General features: G+C 40.2%; 1 protein-coding gene across 3 annotated transcripts in view; it reads right to left on the bottom strand.

Annotated features, from left to right (window-relative positions):
• Positions 1-22,486: 22,486 nt before the first annotated feature.
• CTNND1 (catenin delta 1) overlaps positions 22,487-26,120 on the bottom strand; it is a 47,225-nt gene continuing 43,591 nt past the window's right edge. Inside the window, exons 19-20 of one of the 3 annotated variants that reach the window (XM_082659756.1) lie at positions 25,423-25,526; positions 22,487-24,662 (exon numbers count right to left, since the gene is read on the bottom strand). In XM_082659756.1, coding sequence (XP_082515882.1) covers positions 24,651-24,662; positions 25,423-25,526 — 116 coding nt within the window. In that variant the 3' untranslated portion in view covers positions 22,487-24,650. Of the gene's footprint in view, positions 24,663-24,712; positions 25,017-25,422; positions 25,527-26,120 lie in introns of those variants that run through there. The other 2 variants (XM_082659757.1, XM_082659755.1) reach the window with 2 other exon arrangements.

Genomic DNA, 26,120 nt, shown 5'->3' with positions numbered 1-26,120 from the left:
CTCAACCACTGTGCCACCAGGGAAGCCCTGTTGAATGTTTGTATAAAGAAGTGTGTCGGATTTTTCTCACATGTTTCTTTCTGCATCTATTTATTTATAGTATGTCAGTAATAATGTCCCCTCTCTTATTCTTGATTTTAGTAATATGAGTCTTCTCTCCTTTTTTCTTGGTCAGTCTAGCTAAAAGGTTTGTCAACTTTGTTGATCTTTCCAAGGAACCAACTTTTGGTTTGTTTATTTTTCTCTGCAGTTTTTCTATTCTGAGTTTAATTTCCACTCTAATCTTTGTTTCCTTTTTTTGCTTGCTTTAGTTTTGGTTTGCTCTTCTTTTTCCTCAAGTATCTTAAGGTTAAGTTATTGATTTGAGATCATTCCTCTTTTATAATACAGGTGCTGATAGCTACAAATTTCCCTCAAATTACTGTTTTAGCTGTATCCCATAAATTTTGTTATATTGTGTCTTCAATTTTTCTCTTTTCTCTTGTGATTTCTTCTTTGACTCATTGATTATTCAGTTGTTAATTCCACCTATCTGTTAATTTCCAAAAGTTCTTTCAGTTATTGATTTCTAATTTAATTTCACTGCGGTTGAAGAACACTGAATAATTTCAATCCTTTCAAATCTATTGAATAAACAGCTGTCCATATATTTATTAATTCTATAACCTTTCTAATGGTTAATTTGCTCAAGTCTTCTGACCATATATTGTATGAACTTTTTGTATAAGAAACACATTTACCATTTGTCATCTTTGCTGTATTTTTCACATTTTGCGTGTATCTCATTTAATCTTGGTTACTTATGTAGAGAACTTTTAAATGTCTGTGTAGTCGAATATGTCTTTTCCTTTTTTAATTTATTCTATCACTTAAAAGTTTGTAAGTTAAAAAAAATTAAGACAGGCCACAGACTGAAAGAAAATATTTGCAAGACACTTACCTGAAGAAAGATTATTATCCAAACTATATGAAGAAACCTTAAACCTCAACAATAAGAAAACAAACAACCCAATTTAACAATGGGCAAAAGATCTGATCAGACACCTTACAAAGAAGTTATACAAGTGGCAGATAAGGATATGAAAAGATAAGCATTTAAGGAATTACAACTTAAAACAACAATGAGATACCACTACACAGCTGTTAGAATGAGTAAAATCCAAAAGACTGGTAACACCAAATGGTGGTGAGGATGTGGAACAACAGGAGCTCTCTCACTCATTGTGATGGTAATGCAAAATGGTACAGAGACTTTGGAAGGCAGTTTGGCAGTTTTTTACAGAACTAAACATACTCTTAACATACGTTTCAATAAACACACTCTTTGGTATTTACCCAAATGACTTGAAAACTTACGTCCACACAGAACTTGCATGAACGTTTATAGCAGCTTTATTCAGAACTGTTAAAATTTGAAAGCAACTAGAACAAATAATTCTAAAATTTGTATGGAAACATAAAAGACTCCGAATAGCCAAAGCAATCTTGAGAAAGAAGAACAAACCTGGAGGTATCATGTGTTCTGATTTCAACTGTACAACAAAACTATAGTAATCTAAACAGTATGGTACTGGCACAAAAGCAGACACATAGATCAATGGATCAGAATAGAGAGCGCAGAAATAAACCATATACAAAAGTAAACTAAAAATAGATTAAAGAGACTTAAATGTAAGACCTGAAATCATAAAACTCCTAGAAGAATACATAGTCAGTACACTCTTTGACAATGGTCTTAGCAATTTGGGGTGTGGGGGTGGGGGTTGGTTCTGTCTCCTCAGGAAGGGAAACAAAAGTGAAAATAAATAAATGGAACTACATGAAACTAAAAAGTTTTTCACAGCAAAGAAAACTATCAAAACAAAAAGGCAGCCTACTGAATGGGAGAAGATATTTGCAAATTATATATCCAATAAGAGGTTAATATCCAAAATATACAAAGAACTCATAAAACTCAACATTAGGGAATTCCCTGGCAGTCCAGTGGTTAGGACTCTGTGCTTTCACTTCTGAGGGCCTGGGTTTGATCCCTGGTCAGGGAACTAAGATCCCACAAGCTGCAAGCCATGGCCAGAGAAACAAAAAATCGAAAAAAAACCTCAACATCAAAAAAAAACTGATTTTAAAATGGGCAGGGGTCCTGAATAGACATTTCTCCAAAGAAGACATACAGATGGCCAAAGACACATGAAAAGATGCTCAACATCACTAATCATCAGGGGAATGAAAATCAAAACTACACGAGATACCACCTCACACTTGTCAGAATGGCTGTCATCAAAAGGACAACAACTAGCAAGTGTTGGTGAGCACGTAGAGAAGAGGGAACCCTCATGCACTGTTGGTGGGATTGTAAATTGGTACAGCCAGTAAGGAAAACAGTTTGAAGATTCCTCAAAAAATTAAAGAGAGAGCCGCCATTTGATCCAGCAATTTCACTTCTGGATATTTACCCAAGAAAAGCAAAAACTAATTTGAAAAGATAGATACACACCAATATTCATTGCAGCATTATTTACAGTAGCCAAGATATGGAAGCAACTTAAATGTCCATGGATAGATGAATGGAAAAAGAAGATGTGAAATATTACTCAGCCACCAAAAAAAAAAAAATCTTGCCATTTTCAACAACATGGATGGATCTAGAGGGCATTATGCTAAGTGAAATAAGTCAGAGAAAGAAAAATACTGCATGATGTCACTTGTATGTGGAATTTAAAAAACAAAACAAACAAAAGAAAATAAAAACAAACTCATAGATACAAAGAACAAATGAGTAGTTGCCAAAGGGGAAGGGAATGGGGTGGGGCAAAAAAATAGGTGAAGGGGACTAAGGTATGAACCTCCAGTTGTACAATAAATGAGCCACAGGGTTGTAATATACAGCATAAGGCATATGGGTAATAATATTTTACTAACTTTGTATGGGAACACATGGCTACTAGACTTACCACACTGACCATTTCATAATGTATGCAAATGTCGTATCACTATGTAGTACACCGGAAACTAACATAATATTGTATGTCAACCATATTTCAATATTTCTTAAAGGCTTATAATCTATCTGTACTTTTTAAATGTGTAAAATTATTAGAGACTAATGTGAAGGTACAGTTGACCCTTAAACAACATGGGTTTGAACTGAGCCGGTCCACTTTTTTTTTTTTTTCACTTCTTAATCTATATTTTACTTATTTACTTTTTGGCTGCACCGTGAGGCTTGTGGGATTTTAGATCCGTGACGAGGGATCTAACTCAGGCCGAAGACAGTGAGAACACCAAGTCCTAACCACTGGGCTGCCAGGGAATTCCTAGCTAGTCCACTTCTAAGCAATTTTTCTCCAATAAATACAAAGCACAAGTGAGATTTGTTCAAGATGGCAGAGTAGAAGGACATGCTCTCACTCCCTCTTACGAGAGCACCAGAATCACAACTAACTGCTCAACAATCATCGACAGGAAGACACTGGAACTCACCAAAAAAGATACCCCACATCCAAAGACAAAGGAGAAGCCACAAGGAGACAGTAGGAGGGGTGCAATCACAACAAAATCAAATCCCATCACTGCTGGGTGGGTGACTCACAAACTGGAGAACACTTATACCACAGAAGTCCACCCACTGGAGTGAAGGTTCTGAGCCCCATGTCAGGCTTCCCAACCTGGGGGTCTGGCAACGGGAGGAGGAATTCCTAGAGAATCAGAATTTGAAGGCTAGCGGGATTTGATTGCAGGACTTCTACAGGACTGGGGGGAACAGAGCCTCAAATCTTGCAGGGCACACACAAAGTAATGTGTGCATTGGGACCCAGGGGAAGGAGCAGTGACCCTATAGGAGGCTGAACCAGACCTACCTGCCAGTGTTGGAGGGTCTCCTGCAGAGGCAGAGGGTAGTTGTGTCTCACCGTGAGGACAAGGACACTGACAGCATAAGTTCTGGGAAGTACTCCTTGGCGTGAGCCCTCCCAGAGTCTGCCATTAGCCCCACCAAAGAGCCTGGGTAGGCTCCAGTGTTGGGTTGCCTCAGGCCACACAACCAACAGGGAGGGAACCCAGCCCCACCCATCAGCAGAGAAGCAGATTAAACTTTTACTGAGCTCTGCCACCAGAGCAACAGTCAGCTCTACCCACCACCAGTCCCTCCCATCAGGAAACTAGCACAAACCTCTTAGATAGCCTCATCCACCAGAGGGCAGACAGCAGAAGCAAGAAGAACTACAGTCCTGCAGCCTGTGGGGAAAAAAACACATTCACAGAAAGATAGACAAGATGAAAAGGCAGAGGGCTATGTACCAGATGAAGGAACAAGATAAAACCCCAGAAAAACAATTAAATGAAGTGGAGGTAGGCAACCTTCCAGAAAAAGAATTCAGAATAATTATAGTGAAGATGATCCAGGACCTCGGAAAAAGAGTGGAGGCAAAGATCGAGAAGATACAAGAAATGTTTAACGAAGATGTAGAAGAATTAAAGAACAAACAAACAGAGATGAACAATAAAATAACTGAAATGGAAACTACACTAGAAGGAATCAATAGCAGAATAACTGAGGCAGAAAAATGGATAAGTGACCTGGAAGACAGAATGGTGGAATTCACTACCATGGAACAGAATAAAGAAAAAAGAATGAAAAGAAATGAAGACAGCCTAAGAGACCTCTGCGACAAGATTAAATGCACTAACATTCGCATTATAGGGGTTCCAAAAGGAGAAGAGAGAGAGAAAGGACCCAAGAAAATATTTGAAGAGATTATTGTCAAAAACTTCCCTAACAAGGGAAAGGAATAGCCACCCAAGTCCAGGAAGCGCAGTGAGTCCCATACAGGATAAACCCAAGGAGAAAAATGCCAAGACACTTAATAACCAAATTGGCAAAAATTAAAGACAAAGAAAAATTATTGAAAGCAGCAAGGGAAAAATGACAAATAACACACAAGGGAACTCTCATAAGGTTAACAGCTGATTTCTCAGCAGAAACTCTACAAGCCAGAAGGGAGTGGCATGACATATTTCAAGTGATGAAAGGGAAGAACCTACAACCAAGATTACTCTACCCGGCAAGGAGCTCATTCAGATTCGATGGAGAACTCAAAAGCTTTACAGACAAGCAAAAGCTAAGAGAATTCAGCACCACCAAACCAGCTCTACAACAAATGCTAAAGGAACTTCTCTAAGTGGGAAACACAAGAGAAGAAAAGGACCTACAAAAACAAACACAAAACAATTAAGAAAATGGTCATAGGAACATACATATCGACAATTACCTTAAACATGAATGGATTAAATGCTCCAAGCAAAAGACACAGGCTTGCTGAATGGATACAAAAACAAGACCCATATATATGCTGTCTACAGGAGACCCACTTCCAACCTAGGGAAACATACAGACTGAAAGTGAGGGGATGGAAAAAGATATACTATGCAAATGGAAATCAAAAGAAAGCTGGAGTAGCAATACTCATGTCAGATAAAATAGACTTTAAAATAAAGAATGTTACAAAGACAAGGAAGGACACTACATAATGATGAAGGGATCAATCCAAGAAGAAGATATAACAATTATAAATATATATTCACCCAACATAGGGGCATCTCAATACATAAGGCACCTGCTAACAGCTATAAAAGAGGAAGTCAACAGTAACACAATAATAGTGGGGGACTTTAACACCTCACTTGCATCAATGGACAGATCATCCAGACAGAAAATTAATAAGGAAACACAAGCTTTAAATGACACAATAGACCAGATAGATTTAATTGATATTTCTAGGACAGTACATCCAAAAACAGCAGATTACATTTTCTTCTCAAGTGCACACATAACATTCTCCAGGATAGATCACATCTTCGGGCACAAATCAAGCCTCAGTATATCTATGAAAATTGAGGGCTTCCCTGGTGGCACAGTGGTTGTGAGTCTGCCTGCCAATGCAGGGGACACGGGTTCAATCCCTGGTCCAGAAGGATCCCACGTGCCACGGAGCAACAAAGCCCGTGGGCCACAACAACTAGAGCCCATGCTCCGCAACAGGGGAAGCCACTGCAATGAGAATCCTGCATACCTCAGTGAAGAGTGGCCCCCATTCTCTGCAACTAGAGAAAGACCGTAAGCAGCAGCGAAGACCCAATGCAGCCAAAATTAAATAAATAAATAATTTAAAATTTTTTTTTGAAAAAAAGAAAATTGAAATCATATCACCAACTTTTCTGACCACAACACTGTGATATTAGAAATCAATTACAGGGAAAAAAACATAAAAAACACAAAGAAATGGAGGCTAAACAATACGTTACTAAATAACCAAGAAATCACTGAAGAAATCAAAGAGGAAATGAGAAAATACCTAGAGACAAATGACAATGAAAACATGACGATCCAAAACCTATGGGACGCAGGAAAAAGATTACTAAGAGGGAAGTTTATAGCAATACAAGCCTACCTCAAGAAACAAGAAAAATCTCAAATAAACAATCTAACCCTACACCTAAAGGAACTAGAGAAAGAAGAACAAACAAAACCCAAAGTTAGCAGAAGGAAAGAAATCATAAAGATCAGAGCAGAAATAAATGAAATAGAAACAAAGAAAACAATACCAAATATCAATAAAACTAAAAGGTTTTTCTTTGAGAAGATAAACAAAATTGATAAACCTTTAGCCAGACTCATCAAAAAAAAGAGGGAGAGGACTCAAATCAATAAAATTAGAAATGAAAAACGAGAAGTTACAACAGACACTGCAGAAATACAAAGCATCCTAAGAGACTACTACAAGCAACTCTAGTCAATAAAATGGACAACCTGGAAGAAATGTACACATTCTTAGAAAGGTATAACCTTCCAAGACTGAACCAGGAAGAAATAGAAAGTATGAACCGACCAATCACAAGTAATGAAATTGAAACTGTGGTTAAAAATCTTCCAACAAACAGAAGTCCAGGACCAGATGGCTTCACAGGTGAATTCTATCAAACGTTTAGAGAAGAGCTAACACCCATCCTTCTCAAACTCTTCCAAAAAATTGCAGAGGAAGGAACACTCCCAAACTCACTCTATGAGGCCACCATCACCCTGATACCAAAACCAGACAAAGATGTCACAAAGAAAGAAAATTACAGACCAATATCACTGATGAACATAGATGCAAAAATCCTCAACAAAATACTAGCAAACAGAATCCAACAACACATTAAAAGGATCATACACCATGATCAAGTGGGATTTATCCCAGGGATGCAATGATCCTTCAATATATGCAAATCAATCAATGTGATACACCATATTAACAAATTGAAGAATAAAAACCATATAATCATCTCAATAGATGCAGAAAAAGCTTTTGACAAAATTCAACACCCATTTATGATAAAAGCTCTCCAGAAAGTGGGCATAGAGGGAAACTGCCTCAACGTAATAAAGGCCATATACAACAAAGCCACAGCGAACATCATTCTCAATGGTGAAAAATTGAAAGCATTTCCTCTAAGATCAGGAACAAGACAAGGATGTCCACTCTCACCACTATTATTCAACATAGTTTTGGAAATCCTAGCCACAGCAATCAGAGAAGAAAAAGAAATAAAAGGAATACAAATTGAAAAAGAAGAAGTAAAACTGTCACTGTTTGCCGATGACATGATACTATACATAGAGAATCCTAAAGATGCCACCAGAAAACTACAAGAGCTAATCAATGAATCTGGTAAAGTTGCAGGGTACAAAATTAATGCACAGAAATCTCCTGCATTCCTATACACTAATGATAAAAATCTGAAAGAGAAATTAAGGAAACACTCCCATTTACCTTGGCAACAAAAAGAATAAAATATCTAGGAATACACCTACCTAGGGAGACAAAAGACCTGTATGCAGAAAACTATAAGACACTGATGAAAGAAATTAAAGATGATACCAACAGATGGAGAGATATACCATGTTCTTGGATTGGAAGAATCAATACTGTGAAAATGACTATACTACCCAAAGCAATCTACAGATTCAGTGCAATCCCTATCAAATTACCAATGGCATTTTTTACGGAAATAGAACAAAAAAATCTTAAAATTTGCATGGAGACACAAAAGACCCTGAATAGCCAAAGCAGTCTTGAGGGAAAAGAATGGAGCTGGAGGAATCAGACTCCCTGACTTCAGACTATACTACAAAGCTACAGTAATCAAGACAATATGGTACTGGCACAAAAACAGAAACATAGATCAATGGAACAAGATAGGAAGCCCAGAGATAAACCCACACACCTATGGTCAACTAATCTATGACAAACGAGGCAAGGATATACAATGGAGAAAAGACAGTCTCTTCAATAAGTGGTGCTGGGAAAACTGGACAGCTACATGTAAAAGAATGAAATTAGAACACTCCCTAACACCATACACAAAAATAAACTCAAAAGGGATTAGGGACCCAAATGTAAGACCAGACATTATAAAACTCTTAGAGGAAAACATAGGAAGAACACTCTGACATAAATCACAGCAAGATTTTTATCATCCACCTCCTAGAGTAATAGAAATAAAAACAAAAATAAACAAATGGGACCTAATGAAACTTAAAAGCTTTTGCACAGCAAAGGAAACCATAAACAAGACGAAAAGACAATGCTCAGGATGGGAGAAAATATTTGCAAATGAATCAATAGACAAAGGATTAACCTCCAAAATATATAAACAGCTCATGCAGCTCAATATTAAAAAAAAACAAACAACCCAATCCAAAAATGGGCAGAAGACCTAAATAGACATTTCACCAAAGAAGACATACAGATGGCCAAGAAGCACATGAAAATCTGCTCAACATCACTAAATATTAGAGAAATGCAAATCAAAACTACAATGAGATATCACCTCACACCAGTTAGAATGGGCATCATCAGAAAATCTACAAACAACAAATCCTGGAGAGGGTGCGGAGAAAAGGAAACCCTCTTGCACTGTTGGTGGGAATGTAAATTGATACAGCCACTATGGAGAACATATGGCGGTTCCTTATAAAACTAAAAATAGGGCTTCCCTGGTGGTGCAGTGGTTGAGAGTCCGCCTGCTGATGCAGGGGACACGGGTTCGTGCCCCAGTCCGGGAAGATCCCACATGCCGTGGAGCAGCTGGGCCCATGAGCCATGGCTGCTGAGCCTGCGCGTCCGGGGCCTGTGCTCCGCATCGGGAGAGGCCACAACAGTGAGAGGCCTGCGTACCGCAAAAAAAAAAAAAAAAAAAAAAACTAAAAATAGAATTACCATATGATCTAGCAATCCCACTACTGGGCATATACCCAGAGAAAACCACAATTCAAAAAGACACATGCACCCCAATGTTCATTGCAGCACTATTTACAATAGCCAGGTCATGGAAGCAACCTAAATGCCCATCGACAGACAAATGGATAAAGAAGATGTGGTTCATATATACAATGGAATATTACTCAACCATAAAAAGGAATGAAATTGGGTCATTTGTTGAGACGTTGATGGATCTATAAACTGTCATACAGAGTGAAGTAAGTCAGAAAGAGAAAAACAAATATCTCATATTAACGCATATTTATGGAACCTAGAAAAATGGTGCAGATGAACCGGTTTTCAGGGCGGAAGTTGAGACACAGATGTAGAGAACAAATGTATGGACACCAAGAGGGGAAAGCGGTGGGGGGGGGGGTGATGAATTGGGCGATTGGGATTGACATGTATACACTGATGTGTATAAAATTGATGACTAATAAGAACCTGTTGTATAAAAAAATAAATAAAATTAAATTAAAAACAAAACAGGGCTTCCCTGGTGGCGAGAGTCCGCCTGCCGATGCAGGGGACACGAGTTCGTGCCCCGGTCCGGGAAGATCCCACATGCCGTGGAGCAACTGGGCCCATGACCCATGGCCGCTGAGCCTGCACATCCGGATGTCTGTGCTCCGCAACGGGAGAGGCCACAACAGTGAGAGGCCCGCTTACCACAAAAAATTTTTAAAAAAATAAATTAAAAAAATGAAATCTTATTCAGTAATATTTTTAAAAGAGCTATCAAGCCATTAAAAGACATGAAGGAACCTTAAATGCATATTGCTAAGCGAAATAAGACAATCTGAAAAAGTTACATTAATGTACGATTCCAACTATAAACATTCTGAAAGAGGCAAAACTATGGAGATAGTAAAAAAAAAAAAAAAACCATCCTTGCCAGGGGTTAGGGAGGAGGAGGGATTAATTAGAGGAAGACAGAAGATTTTTAAAGTAGGGAAACCATTCTGTATGATACTGTAATGGTGGAAACATTACACATTTGTCAAAACCCACAGAAAGAGAAACTCACACAAAGAGTGATCCCTAATGTAAAGTATGGATGTCAATTAATAACAATGTATCAACCAATGTTGGCTCATGAATACACCATATCAATAACAGGGGAACTGGTTCAGGGGTGGGTAGGGAGACACTAAGTAAGGGGATATATGGAAACTCTCTGTACTTTCCATTCAATTTTTTTGTAACTGCACCAAAAAAACATATTATAACTTTTTTCAAAGAGTTTGCAAGCTCTTCTCCCTAAAATCTAATATTCACTTGTTTTCTCCCCCTTTTAAATATAACTTTTAAAATCTAAATAAACGTATTATGTGGTATGGGAGGAAAAAAATCTTAGATTTTTTTCTTCCTACTTGTTAACTCCATCATCCCAACACCATCTACTGACTTTTCTTCCCTCTTTGATTTGTGATGCTTTATCATAGTCTTATGTAGAAGGACCTATTTCTGTGCTAACCCATATAACAGTTTGAATTACAAATGATCTACTCATCACCCAATAGGTTTATCTTTATTCTTAGCTTTCTGTGTCTCTTGTTTCTGCAGTGAACTTTAAAAACAACTCGATTTCCTTTCAGATCATAGACTATCAGAGTTGACAGGAACCTAAATATGACAATACCCAAATGACTCATTTTATAGATGAGGAAATTGGGGCCCAGAGAGTACATAGACCACCCCGTGGTCATGCAACTGGTTAAAGGAAGAAATAGGACTAGTACCCAAGTGTTTTTCACCTATGTCAGAAGATAATCTAAATCTAATCTTCCAATTTTTCAAATGGTTTAACGTTAGAAAATCTCAGAGATGTGTTCATTTATTAATTGGGGAAGGGGGACCCAGTGTGCAAGTGAACCTCAGGAAATCTAGGATAAGACAGAACACTGGAGCTCTATTTGCATGAGACGCTTCCCCAGCCCAGCCTCTGGGGAACATGTTTCAAGTTCTTGAATGAAGGGAACTACAAGAAATTGAAAGAGTGGGTAAAGCCACTCTTGAGCAGGGACGGGAGGGTGGCGGGTGGTCACTAGAGCTGAGGATCCAGAGCTGGCCCACAAGGACTTCTACTTATCAAAGGAAGAAAATTTTATTCCCATTTCAAGGCAGGAACAGCACAGGAAAAAGACAGCAGTAGTCTTAGCAGAGGCGCCAAAGGGGAAATAACAGTAGCTACAGCAGAAAGAACAAGAACAAAGGAGGCAAGTCTCCTGAGAGATTAGAATACCAATGGCAAACTGGGTTGGGGTTCATAGTCCAAAACTCTGTCATAATATTTACTCAAGCCTGAAGTCTCTGAGAGGATGTGGTACAGGATTTTGCTCTAGTATTAACAAAACAGACCTCCTCCTCCAGGAGTTGCTTCCATTGGCCCTCTCCTCTCAGTCCTATTCACCCACACTTCATTGTAATATCTTGCTTGTGTGCAAACCCTTTGAAGTACTTTTGTCATGTAGTGCAGCTTCCACGTGTGCGTGTGCTAAGACGTTCCCATGGAGCTAACCTTGCTTGAAAATAGCTCCGTACAGTATATCAAGAGCCTCAAAAATGTTCTTAAAAAAAAGTTGTTCTTAACTTTTGACCCAGAAATTCCTCTTCTAAGGAAATAATCCAGATGACAAAGATTTATGCACAAAGATGTTTATTACAGCATATTTATGATACCATACATAGGTAGTACACCTAAGTATCCAACAACTGAGCAAGTTAAATAAATAATGGTATATCCATTTGGTTAAATATCATACAGCCATGAAAAAAAAATTATGGTCTTGAAGAATTAACTGGGAAATGCTATAAACCAATGTTAGACAAGAGAAGCAGGTAACTGTGTTGTTTGTATTGTATAAGCTCTATTATGGTTTTTTTTTTTTAATAGGAAAATACTAGATGGAAGGATGCCAAAATGTTACTAGTAGTTGCCTCTGGATGACAGGACCCAGGATTATAATTGACTTATCTTCTGCTTTAAGACAAACAAATAAAAAACTGTACTTCTGTACTTGCTAAATTGTTTTCAGTTATTACATCTAAAAAAATGCTTATAGCCAGTAAAAAGAATCATTTAAAAGGAAGTTACTCAGTGACCTTCTCTACTCTGTCGTCAGTTTGGAACGTCAAGGATGTACCTGGACCTGCTAGCATTTAGATTTAACCCCACAAACCTGTTTACTGTATCCTTCTACCCCAATTACAAGGCCCTCTAACTCTGAACCACTGGCTATCCACAGGACTAATACACATGAGATGAGGCAAACATGCAGAGGCACAAGACATCTTGCTTTGGGTGGGAATCTGTGTCTCCATTAGAAGGGAGTTTCCACTCTGGATTGGGGAAAGTGAATACATAAAGAATGGATGCAAGGTGGATCAAAGGAAGGGAGGAAATGTGGCTCTCTTAGACATGCCTTGGCTCTCTAAATTTAGAACTATGCCTGGAAATGAAAGAGACCTAACCCCATTGTCAGACTCTAGAGTTTCTCCTACAGGGGGCTTCACTATAGCCCTAGAGGACCAGGACTCCGGAGTTCGAACCATAGTTAAGTGGCTGGGAGGGGAAGATGAGATAGACTGGGAAGATAAACTGAGTCTTTATAGCACACTTTCTTAAATTTTAGTGTACTTAAGAATCAACGAGGGAGATTGTTTACATTGCTGATTCTTAGGCTCTACCGCCAGAAATTCTGATCTAATAGGTCTGGGGTAGAGCCAAAGAACATTGCGCTTTTATCAAGCAATCCCACCACCACCACCAAAAGGCTTCCTGATGCACTGAGCACAGCTTTAAAAATCTAGACTTTGAAATTATAGGCAAAATACTGTGTGTGTGCACTTTTCTGGATAAAGTCCGTTACTATCATCAGATTCTCAAGGAGTTCCATAATTCAAGACGCCTAAGAACTGTCTTGATACGCACAAAGAGAACTAGAGAAGCTTCACTCAAGCAGCAAGTCAGGGGGCCGGGGCAAGGCTTTCAAAAAAGAACAAAAACCTACAAACTCTGAGAAACCAAGCAGAACCAAGGCAGAGTGAAGTGAAAGCCAGCGAGGTGGAGAACGCTGAGGATGTACCTAAATCATTTTCACCTGTAAGTCTGGAATGTTAATAGCTTATTTTTATTAGCCACAGGAACTTGGTGGATGGATGTGTGGCTTAAAGGCACAGGGGTCAGGAAGACATCAGCTCCAGGGGACAGTAATAGGAGGGAAGGTCAGTGGATTTTCCTAGGCAGATAGACTCCAAGGTTGTGGAGATAAGGGAAGAAATGGTGGTTAACTCTTGGGTTTTACAATCTGGAGTTCAGCTGCTATAAGAATCCAGAGTACTGTCAGGTAGATGTGGTGGGGCATACCTGAGGCAGCTGTAGTTGAGATGGGGCAGTGATGATAGAAGTGGTCACCATTCCCTACCTCCCTGTAAGATCAGTCATGGTGCACAGGACAAGAATAGACTGTGATCAAAGATGCTGAGCCTGCAGCAAGGAGGAGTTCCGGTGTTCTGCTAAGAATGCGGTAGGAGAGGGAGCGGGCTTCCAGACTGTACTCTAGGAGGTGCTCAGAGAGACTGACTTTGTTAGAAGAGTGAGCATACTTCCACACCCTCTTTGTTGTCCTTTGTGGACCGGGAAACAACTATTACAAATATTATCATAGGGACTTCCCTTGTGGCACAGTGTTTAAGAATCCGCCTGCCAATACAGGGGACACAGGTTGGAGCCCTGGTCCGGGAAGATCCCACATGCTGTGGAGCAACTAAGCCCGTGCGCCACAACTACTGAGCCTGCGCTCTAAAGGCCGCGAGCTACAACTACTGAGCCCACGTGCCACAACTACTGAAGCCCGTGCACCCTACAGCCCGTGCTCTGCAACAAGAGAAGCCACTGCACTGAGAAGCCCGCGCACCACAACGAAGAGTAGCCCCCGCTCGCTGCAACTAGAGAAAGCCCGCGTGCAGCAACTAAGACACAACGCAGCCAAAAACAAACCAAACATTTTCATAAAACGTTTACCTCCTGACCAAATGTTCATTAGCTACATTCCCCTCAAAACAAACTTCTCATTCATTTGTGATATCACAACAGTCTCTTAGCTGATTTCCCTGCCTCCAGTCTTCTGGACAACAGCTCAAGGGATAGTCTTTAAAATATTCAGTTGTTCCCCTAATAGTGAAAATTTTTAAAGCTTCAGAATCCTGTTTTTAAATGAAATATCACTGAGAAGTCCAATTTAATAAAAGTCAGAAGCAAAGCTGTTCTTGTTAAAATGTGTAGGCGAGCTACACAGCAGCTGTCCCCTCTGCTCAGCGCCCCTCTCCCATCCTTGCGGCTGCTCTGGAGGCAACGCCTCCCAGAATCCCACTGGCCTGCTTACGGCAGTAAAAGTACTTATAACCCAAGCATTATAGTTGCCGCCACCATCCCCCCTTCCTAGTCCCATATCTGGAACAATTAGCTCCCAAATTGTCTTTCACCATTTTTCAAAACTTTTGACTATGGGGAATTCCAAATATACATAAAAATCAAATCAAATACAATAATAAACCTCCACATACCCATAACCAGCTTTAATGATTAGCTCACAGCCGATCTTGTTTCATTTACACCTCTAACCTCTTACCCCACACTACTTAGAAGCAAACTTCCTCGTAACATTCCATCCACTAGAATTTCATCACATTGCTCAGTCTGACAAGGAATTAATTATAACCAACAATACCAGTGTCACATCTAAAAAATAATAATCCCTTAGGAAAATCAAGTATCCAGTGTTCAAATTTCCAATTTTCTCATAAAATGTTATGTTTATATCAGGAACCAAATAAGACTCATGCATTGATTGGTGGATGTCTTTTAATCTGTAGATTGACTGATATCTTTCAGTCTATAAGTATCCTTCCATCTCTTTTCCTCTTGCAATTAATTTATTTTAAAAATTAGGTCATTTGTTTTGTAATTCTTGCCCCATTTTGCTAATTGCATCCCCATAGTGTACTTAAACATTTCCCACATCCTCTGTATTTCCTATAAAATAGTAATTGGATATAGAGGTTTGATCAGACTCAGGTTTTTTGTTTTTTTGAAAAACCAGTTTGTAGGTGGTATCTGTCTCTTTTTGTGATGTTAGCAGCTGTTGATGCTCAGTGCCTAAGATCTATTTATTAAGGATGGCAAAATGGTGATATTTCAATCACCCCATTTATTAGATGAAATGTTTTTATAAAATAAACTTCCCCTCACCTATGAGGATACGCACACCTCAATATTTTTCACATTATGCCATCTGTCCTGCATGACACATCTTCTCCAATTGATGAAATGCGAGCTATACTTTCAAACCAACCAAAATATCACCTCTCAGTGAAGTCTTGCCCTCACTCCAAGCAGACTTCACCCTTCTTCTAATGCTAGAAACGTATCATTATAATAATGCTTATCTCATTGACTAATAAATTTAATGCCTCTATCCCTGGGGCTCAAAAACAGAAATGGCCTTTGGTCCTAGCACCTGTATAAAGTATTTATTGAACAAATATGTGTAGGATTTCACTTTACAAAAGTCAGTGTCACTTAAGTGACATTATGTAAAATACAAGTTACAAAGCAACTCGCAATGAGATAACCATCACTAGAAGAGTTACCAGAATTCAAGACACTTTACAAGACGGAGTAGAGCTGAATTACCAAGGGTCCACCATCAGACTTCAACCAGACTGAGAAGAGAGCCTGGGGTCTGACTTTTCAAAAATACAGACATGGTGAGAATCAGGTTGAACCCAGGTCCCTCCCAGGAATTCCGTCAGTAAAAAGTCAGAAGCAGGCTAGATGTGAATCCTGGTGGTACATCAGTATTTAAGAAGGGAAAGGAGGTCCTGAAAACAAGGACTAAAAGGAGGAGAGAATTTTCTTCCTAGAATGTTGGTGATGTCACTGGGGGCATGAAACTAGAGAACTCTCTGGCTTGGGAGCAGTTTTTTTTGTTTTGTTTTGAAGAAGCTGCATGGTTTCCTAGTGCAAAGAGAAGTAACTAGCAGCAGAGAGCAGGGTTCGCTTGGATGTTTCATGTTTGGATTTTTTTTCTCATCTTCCTATAGTGTTTATTTGGATCCTGGTCTGGGGTCTGGGGTCTGGAAACATAGAGGGCATGGATTCAATTTTCATTTAACTCTTCTTCCTCTGATGTAAAACTATAAGGTTCCATATCCTGAAGGATTCCAGGAGTCAACAATTCAGTGGGCAACATATGAAAATATTCTGTCCTAACCTCCTATCTTTAAGTCAGGCTGACCAATTCACACACAACCCAGCAAATAACTTTTATTTAAATTTTAACTTTGCTTTAATGGAAACTATCTTGGACCTGTTCTCTCTGCCCCCTCCTACACTTCACTCACTGTTCTTTTTCTGCATACACTATGTCCCAGTTCCGTGATACACGGGTAGGCTCCTCACCACTTCCTATAACTGGTACCCTGGGAGTTTCGATTGTTCTGTCAGAGGTAGTACCAGATCTGATCCCCCCATCCTCCTCTTGCCTTCTTCCCCCTCTACTTGTTTGAAGGTGATATGCTCTGTTCTCTAGTGGTTATTCTAGCTAATATGTACAGTTTCACAGAAGTCTTAAGCTAATCAATACATTCACTTTCCTCCTGAATATAAGAACATGAAAATTAGTGTTCTAGTCACCCCAAGTTACATGTTATTGATGTCCAGTATTTTAATTCTAGCTCATAGTTCCCTCCCACAAATTACAGTTTTTACACTTAATGCTTACCTACTCTTACCAACATTATTTACCAGTATCTTTGTTCAGTGTTCCTTCTTGAATCAGATTTTCCATTTAAGACCATTTTCCTTCTGCCTCAGGAATCCTGACTTACCTGCGCAAACTCTGCTTTTGTCTGAAAATGTTTCTAATTAGCCCTCTTTCTTAAAAAAGTTTTACCAAGTGTCAACTTCCATGGTAACTTCTTTTGTTAATGGGATGCAGCGAAAGAATTCCAGTTTTCTGGCTTTCATTGTTGGTGCTGACAAGTCCCCCATCTAGGCTGTTTTCTAAGGTTTGTCTGCATTTTATCTCTAGCTGCTCAAGACAGAGAGCATTTTACCTCAGTGTCTCTAGATACGAGCTGCTTTTCATCTTGCTTGGCGAACTCACCGGGATTCCCAAATCTGAGGTTTAGTGCCTTTCATCAAATCTGAAAATTGATCGGTGGTTACCTCCTTGGATATCGTCTCTTCCTATTGTCTCCTCCTGGAGCTCCAGATACCTTAGTACATTAGATCTTCTCATTCACTTGTCCTCTATTGTCTGCTTCTCAACTTCTTTGCCATTTTCCATTCTTCCTTTCATTCTCTTTGGACTGCATTCTGTATAATTTCTTGAGATCTTCCAATTCACTAGAACCCCTTCAATTTCTCCAATCAATTTAATCTGAGTTTTTATTTCAAATTTGTATTTTTCATTTCTAATTCAGAAAGGCTTTTTTTTCCCCAAAAAAATCTGCTGGGTTGTTTTTTGTCACCTCTTAGCTTCAAACTTGTATTAGCTCATTAATCAAAAAGTTATTTCATTAGTCTGTGTGACAATGCTATCATCGGAAGTATTTAAGGATCAGCTTCTGTGACTTTTTGGCCCCTTTTCCATTTGTGGCATCTTATTTCTTTGCGCATCTTAAAATTTTTAAGCAGGATTTGCTTTGGGAGTTTATATATAGGAACTGAGGTCTTCAAGGGATTGCACTTGCTTCTGGAAATCACCTGAAGGCAAGATGAACTCTAAGCAGATAGAGTAGGGAGCCCAGAGAAGAACCAGATACAGCTTTTTGACATAAGAGAAGCCATTTTAGGCCTAAGCCGTTTTACGATCTAAGCCTGGCCACAATGCCTGCCCTTGAACAGGTCTCAGTAATAATGATCTTAAGGGAACAAAAGAACAAATTGTTACTGGGCAAGAGAAGTAACAACAGCAAGGCTAATAAATGAGTTCTAGAGACTCCCAGTTCTGTTTTAATGGTAAAGATTAGTCTGAAGCACTTTCTTGAGCTGTTTTTCAGAATTTAAACATCCCCTTGGGCACTCAACCACCAGATCAACTGGAACCTAAAGATGGTGATGTTGACCTTTTCTGGTTTCAATCAACTAAAGCTTGTACTCTGTCAACCTTCGCCCCAATTCTATGGTGAATTCTCCTGAGCCCAAGCTCCTTCATGAATATGCATGTAGCCTTAGCTTAAAACTTCCCCCATTTTGCTGATCCAGAGAGACACTGCTTTGGGAAAGATGCCTGGTGTTCTCCTTACTTGTTGCAAGTAATAAACCTTTCTTTCTCCTGATCTTTGGCTTGGCTGTGTCTTTGGCTTGACACCCACCAAGAGGTGAGCCCAGTTTTGGGGTAATATCAAGGTTGAGACCTAAAATTCCTTGCTGCCCTCTTCCACAGAGTTGATTTCTTGTTCACCTTTACACTGAGGGTATCCTGGCTTTACTTGGAGTCACCTTCGTTTTGTTTCCCATACCCTGCATAGTCACTAAAATAGATGCTGAAAGCCTGCTGAGTTTGGCAAAAGCTGAGTAAAAGCTAGCTCTAGCAGTTGCTTACTCCCTACAATTCCAGTTTTCACTTCATTTTTTAAGATCTATGGATTCCTTACTTTTGTGCTTGTTCAGCAATATGTTTTTAACTATTTTTAAAATAAATACATTTTACCCAGCATCTTGTTTCTGCTGAAAGTACTTTTCAGAGTATCCAATCCACCACAATGCCAAAAAACAGAAGTCTGAATTAGTCCCAACTATACACACTATACTCCCCTCACCCTTGATTCTAACAGACTGGGTTGTAAAAAGGCCCAGAGTGCAAAGTTTGCAAAAGCCCGATGCTAACTTTGCCTTAAGGATGGAGCAAAAAAGAATTGAAGACGAGAGCAGTGTTAAGTGCCTGGCACCTTAGCGTGAATATCTCCTGTTTCTTTTTCTTTTCCTCAGGCACAAATGCCTTACGGCATCAGACTACTTGTCCATTAGCGCTACAAATACCTGGGCAAAGACAGCAAGATAGTAATCCCTTCTGTATCCTAAATAAAAGTGGAAGAACCTGTCCTTTTCAACAATAAAGATAGAAATGTATATAGTGAGAAGCATAGCAGTTTCTCCTCAGCTAAAAATAAAACAAAATAGCTAGTTGTCACATGCTTACAATAATATTTATGGCTCCTACAATTACACTAACAGGTATGATGCTCTTGACTCAATCCATTCATGGCTGCATTTCATACTACATAAATAGGGAAAAAATAGTCAGGATATAATACAGACAGATGAAAATGACTATTTTCATTTATGCTTTCCCTACCTCATTTCCTCCAGCTTCCTCTCCATCCACGTCTGCCCCTAAATTCTGGGTGGATCAGCTGAAGAACTCATGTTTTAAGTGATGTAGACAGCAGCAAAGTCAAGAGGTCATAGGTTGGGATTTCCCTGGCGGTCCAGTGGTTAAGACTCCGTGCTTCCACTGCAGGGTGCGAGGGTTTGCTCCCTGGTCAGGGAATTAAGATCCCACATGCCGCGCACCGCAGCCAAAAAAAAAAACTTCATAAATTTACACGAAAAAGAAATTTGCGGAGTTCCCTGGTTGCCTAGTGGTTAGGATTCCGGGCTTTCACTGCCATAGCCCAGCTTCAATCCCTGGGTGGGGAACTGAGATCCCACAAGCCACAGGGCACAGCCAAAAAAAAAAAGAAATTAGCTCCTACAATGTCGTGGGTGTGGGCACGTGCAGGCGCGCGCTTTCTTGGCATAGGCCGTCCCTCAGGAGTGATTTAAATTTCCAGACACACCTCCTTGGCTTTGGCCAATGGGGCCACTTGCTTCCCAGCTGAGGTACCCTTTGTAGCCGGAAGTGACACTTTAGTTAGAGCCATCGGCTCTAGGGAATTGTCTATTGCCCTAGAGGGCCCCCTATCAAGGGCTAAGTTCACCTCTCATCAGCTTGGGCGTTATATAGATGACATGATTTACAAAAGAAGTTTCTCCTACCTACATGCTACATGTCAGCCTGTCACTGTCATCTCAGATTCTACAGCAATCATTCATTCCTTTGAGATAAACACTGTTTCCTATATGAGCACTCCTTTCTTGTGGTTATCACCACACCCACCATGAAACCAGTATCACTGCCAGGGGAGTCGAAGCCAGTCATCCTGGATTCTAGTTTGAAGCTGAATTCTTAAGCAGGTCTTTAGTGTCTCAAGTTGCAATTAACTCACCACAGGCATTTGAATAACCTAGGTTACTTAAGATTTCAGATTCCTGAGTCCCACTTATTTAAGCAATTTTTGGAAACGCAGCATGGAAATCTGCATTTTTAACAAGCTTCCCAGGTAATTCCTGTGTACTTGCTCAGATCTATAAGGCTGGGTGTAGTTCGTCTGTAACTCTATCTATGAAAATACCAAGATAAACCTTTACTATCCTGTACTTCAGATATAAAGACAGACAAAATGAAAAATAACGATCTAGAGTAACTGATCCTTAGTTCTTCCTGGGTGAGATACTTCTAGTCTGTAACAAAGTGCATTAGTTCAGCAAGAAAGAGCAAGTGGCCAAGTGAGGTCATAGCTCTGAGCTGTCAGAAAGTATGTCACAGCAAGACTCATTGCAGCTATTTCACAAACATGTTCACAAAAAAGACTCACTGAGGCAGAAGAGTGGTTGAGCATAATCTATAACCGCCTCCAGGGGAAAAAAAAAAACAACTCAGGCTCTAAAGGATCAGGGAACAAATGGGCAAATCTTGACAAAATACACAGGATTCCTAAAGTTCGTATTAAGAGATACCAAGAACCTTCAAAAGCATTACTAAATCAGCGTCAAGAAACAAGATACAGGGACTTTACAAATCATTCTTTTAACACCTTGTTTTAGTTAAGGGCAGAAAAATGTTTTTAAAAGACCACAGATCTCAGCTGCATAGAATTCTCATGGATTGCACATGAGAAAGGGTCCATCTGTTTCATTCTCTAATCTAAGCCTAACATACACAACAATGCCTGGCATATGGAAGATGCTGGGGAAATATTTATTGAATGAGATAAAACAAATGGACCAATCGAGAGAAGAGTAAGGTTTCTATGTAGCTCAATGCCAGTGCATAATAAAGAATATGACAGAAATAAAGGCTATTCACCAGTAGCCGGGTTTTTCTACATTAAAAAAAAAAAAAAATCTCCAGCAGGTCTGCCAACCCTCTCTGCAAAGCAAACTAATAGCTTTTGCCTCTGTGCTTCATCCTTCTGAAACTACAACTGCCAGACACAAACCAAGCTTTAAAAGGTTATCAGCTACAATGCTTAGATTTCCTGGTCTTAACTAGCCCAAGAAAGTTTTCATACCCAAGACCTAGTTCAACAAAATTGAGACATGAGCATCACCAGAAGAAGCTATATATTTTTAATCTAAAGACCGGGCATACAGAAAGCATTTTACATAAATTCTCGACTCTTAATAATGTAACAGGAAATATGGGCCCCAGAGGAATAAGCCCCTTTCTGTAGGTCTTAATCCTTGGCCTCTACAGTAAAGACAACCCCTGGTAATCCAATGAGTATTTGCTACCCACCCACATATTACTTGGGAGGACACAGAGGAAGCAGCTATAGGCCTGCCCCTTATCATCTTACTAAAAGATTGCGAATAGCCTGAGAAGCAACATTATGGCCTAGTGAGCCTTTTAATTCTACATATTCAGACTTATTAGGATGATAGCTGGAGCTGGTAGTTTCTAATCTTCTACCCATAAATGTTCAAGAGGGTCATGAATTGCAATGAGCTTTATTCAACGTTAGTTTTGTCAAATGTCGCAAAAGAATCCCAGTGACTTATTAATTCTTTATACTTCAGTTTCCTATCTCTAAGTTAGCAATAAGCTTCCCGTGCTCTACTTAGCCACATTTAATTTTTAAGAATCTTCAGAGGAAAAATGTTTCATATATAATTAAAAAGAATGTTTCTTGTTAAGAGTTGGGATTGAGCTCAAAATAAATCAGTCCTGGTACAATCCCCTTCTAGTTGCTCTGCAGAGAAAAAGGACACTGATACATAAGGAAGTAACCAAGATGAAAAGGAGAGAAGAGATACAGCTTAAAGTGAAGAAATGACACACACCCCCCACATACACACTTTAAAAACTTTATTTATATAAAAAAACTCATTTGTTTTTAAAAGCATTAACAAGAGAGAAAGAAAAACAGAAAAGGTATGGAGCAGAAGACATGCCCCTTAGTAGTGTTCGGTGGGAAGGTGGGATTTTTGGTTCTCTGAAACTGAACGTTTAGTGTTTTTATAAATGAAAAGGAAAAAACAGTTAAAGGTCCCCAAAAGCCCATGGCTGTTCTATTACCCACACCCCACCGACAAAAAGAGCACCAGGAAAAGAGCAGAAGAAGACAAGAGAAACCAAGAGTGGAGCCACATCTGGATGGGGGCGATCTCCCCTGTGCAGTATGCTCTCAGGGTCACAGAAAGGAAAAGGCTCCTTTTTGCCAGAAAAGGAGTGGGACGAAATGTGAAGGGGAAAAGGGGTAAATAAGGAATTCTAATGCAGAGGGAAGGCGGGTGGGGGGTTGTGCACTTTTCTCCTACCCCAAAGCCTCAATATATAAAGGAAGGGGGAGAGAGGAGCATAAAGATTTCCAGTTGCATTAAACAGAGCTTTTAGATTAAGGGGAGGAGTAAAAGGCAAATAAGGGAAAGGGTTAAAAAAAAAAAACAAAAAAAATCAACCGCATAGCAGCTGATTCCTCTAGCCCAACCTGCTAATATACATTAAACTAAAAGGAGGAGGAACAGGGGTGGGGGGGTGGTCGGGGAGGGGGATATGGACACGACTTCCCTATAACCCCTTCAGAGTTGACAATCATTCTGCGCAACTAAGGAGCAAGAGTCACACCACTCACTCCTCCCACCAATCTCATTTGGAGGTTCATCAGAACAGGATTTTTGCAAAATCCCAACATATACAGTTGAGAAAAACCTTCTATGACTAAAATTAGAGGCTATTCCAATTCCCAGTGGAGGGACTGAGGTTCTCTAGGCCACCTCTCCTCTTCTTTCTGCTATTTAGGGCCAAGAAGTAGGTAAGAAAGCAACAAAATATAATTTGCAAAATCATGAGAAATGAGACTGCAGAGGCAAAGAAAGGCACATGGAAGGGAAGGAGGAGATGCACCCCAGGCCAAAGGCACAAAGAAGAGGCAAAGCCAGGGGCGAACCCCACCTTTTTAAGGGTAAAGGGGGCAGGAGTATGTACATCAAGTCCTTTAGTCAGCCAACCAATCCAGGGAGGAAGCAGGGGAGGATGGGGCTATAAGGGTGAGAAAAAGGAGAAATAAGGGCAGGGGGAAGCCAGCTTTGTAGCTTCCTGACAGTTTCAGACTAAATGATTCATGTACATTCCTACTCGCTCCTCCTAGAGGCTCTTCTCCCCAGAAGACATCTTTCTGCTCCTTCTCACCCAAGAAGTCTTCCTTGACATATTCTCCTCTTTCTACAGCCTCTTGAAAATGGCCAGGCCAAGTCAGCAGACATTATTATCACAGGATGGGAGAGGAGGGTTAAGGACAGCCTCAGTAAGGGGCAGCAGCTGCAGCCCAGGGCTGGCATGAGGCTTGGAGAAGAGATGGAGTCTGTAGGTCCTTGATGGTCCCTGCCCTGGAGATGAGGAGGGCAAGGTTTCTTAATCTCCGCTCTAGGAAACCTTCACTTGCTCAAGGGCCCTTGCCAAGTGGTATGTGCCAATGTCGCCGGCCGTCTTTGCTTCAAAAATAGTCATTAGGAATAAACGAAGAGCTCACGCCCTCCACTCTCCAAAAAAGTAAAGGTCCCTTCCCCACCAAGAGAAGAAAAATCTTGCTTAAGAATCATGGGTTTATCAGATTGCTGGACACTGCATATATAGCATATAACTTCCAATTCTTCCCATAGCTTCCAGTGAGGATTCCCACTCTCTCCCTCCCTCCACACAAGGCCAAGAGTTCCAGGGAGAGCTGGCAAAAAGAGCTAATCTGCAGCAGTCTCTCAAGATATGCATATAACTGAGTCAGGCTTCTTGGGAGTAATTGCAGGGGATCTGGAGGGGGGAGGAGGGACAATTAAGCTTCACTGGAAGAAGTTAGGGAGTTGATGGAAAGAAGGCAGCCACTTAGGGCTACAAGGGCAGGAGGCAGTGTGGCAGTGGGCACAACAGTCCAGCGAAGAAAGGGAAAAATCATCAGTCCATTTCACCACCAAAAAATAAAAGTACATATATTATAAGCCCAGATGTAGCGGAGAGAGTGGTGCTAAATCTTCTGCTGTAGGGAAAAAAGAGAAAGAGATGTTAATAGGGTTGGGAATAAGGAGAAACAAAAGAGAGCTGAGCAAATCTGAAGGGAAGAAAGCAGCACATAATGGAGAATCAGATCACCAGCGGCACGTCCCAGCCTCTTAAGAGGTAACAATCACAGAAGCAGCACCCCTAAGCCCCGTGCGGCTGACTGATCAGATCAGCATGATTGGCAAACTGCTGGCACAGAGACCTCCTCCTCAAGGATGATCTTGGGGGTGGCTGAAGGACGTACCATGGGGGGGTAAGACATTTGGTCCCCCTCATCATCCAAAACCAACACATCCACCTCTTCCTCCAGAGATTCCTGCCCCTCGTCCTGCTGTGAACACATGCAATGTGTTAGTATGAGAGTAAGAAAACATGAGTGCGTGCCAGATCTAGGGAAAATCCCCAGATTCGTAAACTCAAACAAAACAAGGTAATAGTAAGTGAAGGGCAAGATATTCAAACAAAGGCAGGCACAGAAAGGGAGCGACGCGAGGACAGGTCAGCTGGCGCTAGCCACACAAGCAACGTATTTATAGCCTTCTTTCTCCCATCTCGACCATCGCAGAACAATGGCACCAGAAATCCCAATGTGAGTCAAAACTCCTACTTTTCCCCTGAAAACCCCTACAAGGAAAGGTGCTGTCTTTCACTAAGTCCTTTTTTCCTATTTCACAGGACATGCAGGCTTCAAAACAGAACTAGCCTCAGAAGGACAATAGTATATAAAGAGAATTTACCATCAGGGGCGTTCCCTTCAATGGCTCCATTTCGCCTAGATCCCCAGATCGATCCAGTGTTCTATTGTGGTCTCCTCTCTCATTCAGTGTGGAATAGTTGTTATCTAGTTTAAAAAAAAAAAGAAGTACAGAGACATGATGTTCCCCTCTAGTGTAAAATATGTATTAGGCAGAGAAACGTGATTTAGGCACCTCTTTGGTAAAGCATTTGAGCTTTACCAAAGGCATTAAGGTCAGGTGGTCCTTGACATAAAAAAACTTACATCTAACTGGGAAGGCAAAATATATCATATATGATAATAAAGCTAAACTGAAGAGATCTATGAAGGGTACTGGAATTAGGAGAAGATAGTGAGGTGAGCTGCAATAGTTAGGAAGGACCTAACAAAGTAGACAGGAATTCAGCCAAGCCTTTGGGGATGAAGACCGCTTACAAAGCAAGTGGGAAGGACATTCCAATAGGAGGTATTACAAGAGCAAGATAAAAAAGTATAGAGTGAAGAGACAGGATAGCAAGTAGACTAGGTGGGCTCAAACAGAGTATATGGAGAGTAAGACAGAGCGAACCTGGCGTCAGACTGTGAAAGGCTGTGAGCAACAGTTTAGGGACACACGCTTGATTCTGTATTAATGGGGGAGGAATATGAAGCTTTTTTTTTTTAACCTTTGAGCATTTGGGAATGTGGAAAAAGGTAGAC

The sequence above is a fragment of the Grampus griseus genome (genome assembly GCF_964374135.1).
Source record: "Grampus griseus genome assembly, chromosome: 8".
NCBI lineage: Eukaryota > Metazoa > Chordata > Mammalia > Artiodactyla > Delphinidae > Grampus > Grampus griseus.
This window is presented reverse-complemented; position numbering and strand designations above follow the sequence as displayed.